Source organism: Cajanus cajan, chromosome 1, assembly GCF_000230855.2.
Source record: "Cajanus cajan strain Asha chromosome 1, NIPB_CcT2T_4, whole genome shotgun sequence".
Taxonomy (NCBI): domain Eukaryota; kingdom Viridiplantae; phylum Streptophyta; class Magnoliopsida; order Fabales; family Fabaceae; genus Cajanus; species Cajanus cajan.
Window position 1 is genome coordinate 4,511,695 of NC_138517.1, and position 8,317 is coordinate 4,520,011.

General features: G+C 36.9%; 1 protein-coding gene across 1 annotated transcript; it reads left to right on the top strand.

Moving 5' to 3' along the window:
- MYB4R1 (myb domain protein 4r1) lies at positions 1–7,318 on the top strand. Its single transcript, XM_020361093.3, has 9 exons — positions 1–622; positions 1,233–1,738; positions 2,860–3,059; positions 3,172–3,333; positions 4,146–4,460; positions 5,358–5,507; positions 5,600–5,749; positions 5,839–6,042; positions 6,200–7,318. Exons 1-9 carry the CDS (start codon positions 232–234, stop codon positions 6,909–6,911), a joined length of 2,790 nt encoding a protein of 929 aa, XP_020216682.3. The 5' UTR covers positions 1–231; the 3' UTR covers positions 6,912–7,318.
- The last annotated feature ends 999 nt before the right edge of the window (positions 7,319–8,317 follow it).

The window sequence follows — 8,317 nt, forward strand, 5'->3', positions numbered from 1 at the left end:
AACTTCACCCAACATATCTAGCGGGCCAAGGCCCAGCCCAACGGCAACGAAAGGAGAAAGAAGGAAAGGGAACAGAACGCCGTCGTCTCGACCCACTCCGTTGTTACAAAAACACGCGGCAACTTAAACCAATCACCACCGTCACCTTCGACACAAACGCAAACACAAACACAAACACTCTCTCACACTATTTCCGTGAAAGCTGCAAGAAACCCTAACAATCCCAATCCAATGTCTCCGCGCGTCGACGATTACGAAAACGATAGTCTCTCTGCCACCGACGACGACGACGATGACGCCGGCCTCAAGGAGGACATGGCGGCGCTCGCCCGAGCCTGCACGCTCGCCGGCCGCCACATCGACGACATTCCGACGCAGGACACGCTTCAGGGTGCCGGTGACGCTATTGTTCATGCCGCCTCTGATTCCGACTCCGACTCCGACTCCGACTCCGGCCGCGACGACCTCGAGTGCCTCAAGAGAGTTCAGAGCCTCTACCAGCCTCTGGCCACTCTCCCACCGCTGGAGGCGCTCGTCACGGCGTCCGACACTGACGACGACGGCGTGGACGACCTCGAGACGGTGCGCGCCATTATGAGACGTTTTAATACCTACGGCGAAGGTATTATTTATTTCCGTTTTATCGCTCTGTTGAACTTGAATATTACTGTTTTCGAAATTCGAGCGTAGGTTTTAATTGCTTTCTTTCTCTTCGTAAATATATGAAGCCTGATGCGAATTCAAGGGGGGAATAATGCAACGTGCGCTAAGTAGCGGATAAAATTTAAATAGTGAAATTCAAGTAAGTGGTGATTGGAGCTGAAATTTAATTTTGGTTTTGGTTTGCTGTTAATGCTTGCTGTGGTGGGTATATTCTTAAATATGTTGCTTTTGAATGGCAATCGAATGGGTTTAGGTTGCAGAAATGTCTCTTTGAAGTGATTGTCATTTTTTGTGTTCTGAGATGATGTTTGAAACTTTGGATTGGATTTAGTTTTGCTAGATTTTGGGCTTTAATTCATCATTAAAAAACTAGGTTGTAAGGTGAGGGTGTCTATGTTTTATAAACTCTTATCAGGAGGCACTATCTCTAGTCAGTGTGGGAGTTGGTTTTTTTTTTTTTTTTTTTCCCCTCTCCAACAATGTATATCTATTCTCCTAGTGGTCTTGTCAGTTATCTTTTCTGGTTTCTGTTTTTTATTACTGAAAGCTTAACATGCTGACAATATCAGGTCACCTTGAAGGTGGAACAGAAACAAAGCCTGAGCGAGATCAGACCTCCAGCCTAGGATGTGAGGGTGGCATCGCTAACGGCTCAATCCATTGTGAATCAGATGGTGGTGGATTATGTCCTGTTTCTCAAGATCCTAACGAGGTTGCCACTAAGGAGTTGGCTGAGAACGCTGAAATACAGCTTAGTGATTTTGTTGAGAGTTTTGAACCTGATACCTATGAGTCAACCGGATCCCCACAGAAAAAATCTAACTTTCATCCTGTAGTTCAGTATTTTATTGATGCCATCAAGCAAAATAGGGATTTGCAGAGATTTCTTAGAAGTAAGTTGATTGCACTTGAGGCTAAAATTGAGGAAAACAAACAGATAAGGAACAAAATTAAAATTCTTAAGGATTTCCAGGCTTCGTGCACTAGAAGAACTGGGAGTGCGTTATCACTGAAAAAGGATCCACTTGTTCAGTTAATATCAGCAAAAAAGTCTACTGCTCCAAAGAACTCTAAGGTTAGTTGTCTGATGCTTTTATAGTTTGCTGAATTCTGAATTATCCTTTGTACTATTACATTGAGTATTCATGGTACTGGTCATCTATTGTATATTTATCCTGGGGTAGATTACTGGATACTATTTAAGATTCTCCTTCATCTAAAACACAAATTTTAAAATTATGAGAACTATGCTGTTATGTGTTTCATAATGGGTAATAACAAATAGTTATGGAGAATGAGGGTACTCTCCTATGAAAGCCTGGATACTTGAAACAACATGGTTACAATATGACACGGATAATGAAATTTCTCATAAATCTAAGACATAAACAGCCTAGATATGTTAACACGAATTAAAGAAATACTTTATATTGTTAGTTACTGATTTCAAATAGTGGCACTATAGTGTGCTATTGACTAGTGCTGTTCTGCTATGGTGACTACTGCACGCTATTGACTACTCTTGCTTTCCATAAATGTACTTTTGACTCTATATAAGTAAGTGCCTACTATTTACTATAGCTTTATGGAAAAACTGATTGACATTTACTGAAGTTGCCTGGTAGGTACATAATGTATAAACCACATCTTAGTAATTGAAGTGGGCGACGTGGGCTTTTAGACACCTCTCCATAGATGCCTGTTGAACCATTCAACCAATGGTGGAAACCATAGACAAAGATTCCCACCACAAACCATAGAAACAATGGTAATAGGCTGTCAGTTTTGATACCAAGTTAGATGGAATCCTAAAACCAATTGTCATTAGGTGCTGTTGCTCAATAGATATATAAACTTCATCCTAGTAGTTGAGGTAGGTGATGTGGGACTTTCCTAAGTATTGGAGCTGTATCCCATACGTTGCTCAATAAAACTAAAAGAACAACAAAAATATTTTGAAGGATACTCCTTGTATACATATGTTGGACTGTCATATGTGCATCAGTATCGAATATGGGTACAACACTGGTACTTTACCATTTGTATGAGGTTCATAGTTTCTCTCTTTGCAGTCTTTGATTAGAAGTGTGAAATTTACAAATCCTTATTTGTTACAAATCCTTATTTGATTTTGTAACATTCTTGATGATGCAATCAATTAATATTGCTAATCCTTGATTTGCCTTTTTTCCCCAGAAGAAGCATAAAAAAATACCAGCAATGTGTTATGGCCCAGAAGAGAATTCTCGTGTTGCTAATTATAGGATGGTGTTGGAAAGATTTCCGCTTTCATGGGATCGGAAAAAATGGTCTAAGGTAGAAAGGGAAAATCTTTCAAAAGGAATTAAGCAACAATTCCAAGAAATGGTGTTTCAAGTTTCAGTAGATAGATTAAGGTAATATCAATTCTGTTCTGTGATATGTTACTAAATTACTGTGCTGTATGATCTATGTGTTCCCTTCTCCTGACATATTTTGATTTTCCCCCTTCATGTACCTCCTTTACAGTTCAGAGGTTGGAGATGCAAATGACATGGATAATATAATTGCATCTGTTAAAGATCTTGAGATCACACCAGAGAGGATTAGAGAATTTATACCTAAAGTTAATTGGGATCAGTTAGCTTCCATGTATGTTGCTGGTCGTACTGGTGCTGAATGTGAATCAAGGTATATATTTCCTATTTGGTGAACTTTTCTTTTGTGTTTGTATGTGTGAAAAGATGGTTCTCAGTTATGGAAAAGTGTTTAATGTTTCTGATATTGTGCTATGCTCATGCTTCATATCATATTTGTCCTAGGAGAGATACATTGATGCTGTGTTATTGATATACTACGGATTGAACATCCTGTTATTTTATACACATAATGAGATAAGAGATGCTAACAATTTTCAAATTGAAAAGATTTAAGTAGTACTTTAGACATGCTTTTTGTGGTTTTGAAAAGAGAGGGGGGGGGGACTCCTTCATTCATGGGAGGTTCAAATTGAAAATGAACTGAAAAATGTCAATCTCTTTAAAATGGTCCTGCTTATGATGACTTCATGTTGGGCGTTAAAATGCTCTATCAATCCATAGTTGGGGGGAAGATCAACTTGTCTCTTATCATGTGCAGTAGATGTGTTTAGCTGTTTCATTATCAATGTGTGCCTTATTATTAGATTTGTCCACACAGTTCTTTGAGTATTGTTACGTGTTTATTGCCTTTGCATAAGAATATCTTTTCCCTGCATTGCAGACATCTATGACGATCACCATCACAGACAGTTTACCATTTTTGAATTTCAATAAGAGTTCAAGATCAACACGTCATGCAGGTGGGGTGTACATGACATGTTTCTTAACATGGTCGTGCTTAATATGTCTGTGATGGTTGTCATCACAGGTGTCTGTTATGTAGACTATAGAATAATGCCTATATGTATGAATGGTTGGATTCCATACTTATGATTCACTATTTTTTAATGGTTGCAACTGCAGGTGGTTGAATTGTGATGATCCTTTGATCAACCAAGGTGCATGGACTAATGAAGAGGACAAGTCTCTTTTACTTGTTGTCCAAGATATGGGCATTAGGAACTGGTTTGATATTGCCGCATCATTGGGCACAAGCAGGACACCATTTCAATGCTTGTCACGATTCCAGAGGAGCTTAAATCCTTCCATGTTAAATAGTGAATGGACTGAGGAAGAAGATGCTCAACTCTGTTCTGCTGTGGCATGTTTTGGTGAGAAGGATTGGCAGTCTGTGGCTTCTGTTTTAGAACGGAGGACAGGAACCCAATGCTCGAATAGGTTTGTGAGCTATTATGTCTTATATTTTTATTTTCATTTTCTGTATGGTTGCAAGTTCATTATCTGAAATCAAATAATATTTAATGGCAATCTTTTACCCTAATTAAGACAGCAAGGAACATTTTATGTCTATTATACATTTGCTTATTTGCTTGTGATTTGAAAGTATTTTCATTTTTGAGGGTTTGTCATGTGGTCTTGAGTTTTGGTGACTTCTAGTGATTGTCAAAAGTTCAATAATTTGATTTCAGCTCAGTGTAGTTTGAACCTTAACTGCTTAACTCTTTTGTTAGTTGAGAGCGGAATTATTTTTCTGCTGTAAGATGAGCATAAATCATCTGTTATTCATTTATTGACACAAAACAATAATATCCTACCCTGTTGTACAACCTGGTTTCAACTGGGAGGGAATATCTGGTTACATCTTTAGGATGCTTTTTTGTTTTTTTTAATAATATTTTATATATTTTTATTTATGTTTTTCTGGAGGTTGAATTGTTTTATATACAAATACAAGTAATGGTGTCCTCCTATTGGTTAAACTTTGAAAAAGTACATTACTTTTAACTTGTTTCTCACATTGCATCATAAACCCATCCAAATTTCGAAAGTGATCTGCTTCCATTTCTTCATGATGGGAAGGAAAGAATATATCCATTCAGAATAGTTTAAGACTCTTTCTTTATTTCCTTTGTTTCTTTTACAAGGTTGCTTTATGTTAAAAACAAAAGAAAGTTGTATGCATATTATTGAAACTGAAATGACACTATTAATGGTCCCTGATATTGAAAGCTTAAATTTCTCTAACTGTGTCTGGTTCTATAAATTGACATTGATTCAAGTATATTGGAGAACTAAAGAAGCTTATTGCTGGCCGCATTTTGTCTGTTGATGCAGATGGAAAAAATCCCTTTGTCCCGACAAGAAAGGGAGCTTTACATGTGAAGAGGATATACGCTTAACAGTAGCAGTCATGCTTTTTGGACGGAAGTGGAATCTAATAGCAAAATATGTTCCTGGCCGGATCCAATCTCAGTGTAGGGACAGGTAATGCATTATATTTAAAAAATTTGGTGACAATTTTCTTATGGCCAAAGGTTTCCTTTTAAAGTTCTTGATCTTGAACATTCTCATGACAGATACCTCAATAGTCTGGATCCTTCTTTGAAATGGGGTGGATGGACTGAGGAAGAGGATTTAAGATTAGAAACTGCAATTGCCAAGCATGGATACTGCTGGTCTAAGATTGCTGAAGAAGTGCCTCCCCGTACTGATTCTCAATGCCGGAAGTATGAGTTTGAGTTAACTTCAATGATAAAAATCTGTTTTAAAAATCTTTAGTTTCTGCGATCTTATATGTATTCTTTTTATTGATCAGGAGATGGAAGGTGATATGTCCTGAACAAGTTCCTTTGCTTCAAGAAGCCAGAAAGAAGCAAAGGTCTGTTATTGGTAGTAACTTTGTTGATAGAGAATCTGATCGCCCAACCATTACATTGAATGACTTTCTACCTTTAAATGCTTTAGCCCCAAAATCTGATGATGTTGGTGCTTCAAATCGCCGGAAGAAGGGCAAGTCAAGGTACTCCCTCTTTAATATCCCCTTGATTCTTGGCAACTTACAGACATGATGCCAGCTTTGTTTTTAGCATATTATTCTGGTCATAGTGTTTGAAATTGAATACTGCTTCAGGTATACCGTATACCTTTGTTTTCTAATTCTCATTCGTTGCGTGCAGCAATGTTCCCAAGAAAACGAGTTCGAAAAAACGTGCCAAAAGAACTCGACTTCGTGCCAAGGAAGTACAAAATACAGATGTATATAGCGATGATGAGATCAAGACTTGTGATGAAGAAGGCCCAGACTCTGCATGCAGCAATGTTCGCAAGAAGATGAGGCCCAAAAGACATGCAAAAAACACTCGACGTTGTCCCAAGGAAGTAGTGGATACATCATGTAGTGACAAGGTCAATTCTACCTGTATTGCAAGTTCTGAAAATCAAGATTCGGACAAATCAAAGAGATTATCTAGAGTTGGAAATGAAGATTTGTTTGAGAAGCAGAATGATGCTTCTGACAGACAAGTGGGAAAACCAGATGATGCAAACACTTTGACCAGTGATGATGATGATGGTATGACCCATGCATGCTTTGTGGGAAACAAACCAAAGAAAGGGAGTCAAGCTGCTAAAAAACGTTGTGCACGCTCTTCTTCCAAATTGAAAAAGGGTTATGCGTTACTTCGTGAAGGGCGTTGTGCAAGCAAGCCAACCAACAAATCTGATGACAGTGGGCCATCAGTGTCAAGGCATGTTGAAGAGGAGACTGTTCTGCATGGCGGTGTTGCTGAACGCATGGACATCAATGTGGAAGAAGATGATGCCCTGCTTTCTTCCTTCTTGCAAAGCAGGCCCAAGAGACAGACAAAACGCCCCAGTAGGTATTTATAAAGGTAGTGTTAACTATCCAAATTGCTTAAAAGTTGTGCTGTGAAATTGGGTAGTGGCCAAACCATATACATATGTTTTGAGTTGTTGAAAGCCCACTTTGAATTTGAAGTTGTTTTATAGGTACAGTTAGATTCGAGTTTAATTATGCTTAGCTTGGGCCTGTATAGTGTATATAGAATATAGATTTTCAGCCTGGCGCATTTTGTAAACTGGAGTGCCAGAAATCTGTTCCCATTTTATAGTGTTAAATATCTCGAGCGTCAACTGTGAAACGTTTGGATTTTGTATTGGTTTTCATCCACTGTAAAACTTTGTTTAAACTGGAAAAACCAGCGAGTTGGTCTGCTGTGTTGTTTCAGAATCATCAATGAAGAAAGAAGAATCATACAAATCATTTCAAAACCGTAGTATACAAGTTATTAAACTCATGCGCTGGACGACTATTAATTATTAAATCTATAATTTATAATTTTTTTTATATTATTATATTTTTTAATGTACCTTTTTTTTTTTATATTAACTTATTTAGAAGTTAATTTAAGATTATAGAGAAACCGATTTTAATTTTTCTTCCTATTTTTTCTCCAACAAGTATTTTCTAGAAAAAAATATCTTAACATTCTCACAAAGCGACAATTCAGGGCATTAGCTGAAACTCTCTTGCCTGCTAATGGTGAAAGTTGGCGGTAACTATACAGTTAAAACCGAAACGGAGGTTTACAGGTAATAATTATGCTAAGTCGAGCATTAATTAAAGGTACATATGCAAGTCTGGAGTACCCTCAAGCGGATACTTAAACTTGTTCCCTATTTTACATGAACTGCATCCATACAATTTAATCTTCATAGCACTCAGTCATGAAACATGGATCCACTGTGGCATTTTATTAGCAAACAGTGGATAGACAACCCAAATAAAGAGGAAAATTTAGACAACAAAATTAATATTTCATTCCATTATTTTCAAAACCTGGTTAAAAAGCCAAAAGTTTTATTTTTCCTTTTAAAAAATATCCGACCATGTCACCTTGGCAAATAATTTTAAATCTTCTCTCAAGTAAAATTAATATAAAATCATATTTTACAGAAAAAAAAAATTAAGATAATACAAGTCATTTAAATTAATATAAAATTATTTAAATGTCTATTTTTTTATATAGACACACACTGACATATTATATAAAATTAAAAATACATTAAAAATCAAAGAGTGCAAATTAACTCGCGGATAATTTGCTTTCATAGATGATAGTAAATAAATATTGGTTAAGAAATGTTCTCTACGAATCCAAAAGAAAAAAGGAGGGTTAAGTACATTATAAGATGTCATTCGAAGAAATAAAAAATGTCTCATATAAGCTGATAGGAGCTTTTAAGAACTTCTATACTAAAATTAAAGAATATCT

What these genes read in the sequence shown, in the direction of transcription:
- MYB4R1 (XM_020361093.3), top strand. Translation starts at nt 232, where the DNA reads ATGTCTCCGCGCGTCGACGATTACGAAAACGATAGTCTCTCTGCCACC. An exon ending in GGTGCTGAATGTGAATCAAG is followed by an intron (nt 3,334 to 4,145) that starts GTATATATTTCC and finishes TTGCAACTGCAG; the next exon opens with GTGGTTGAATTGTGATGATC. An exon ending in CAATCTCAGTGTAGGGACAG is followed by an intron (nt 5,508 to 5,599) that starts GTAATGCATTAT and finishes TTCTCATGACAG; the next exon opens with ATACCTCAATAGTCTGGATC.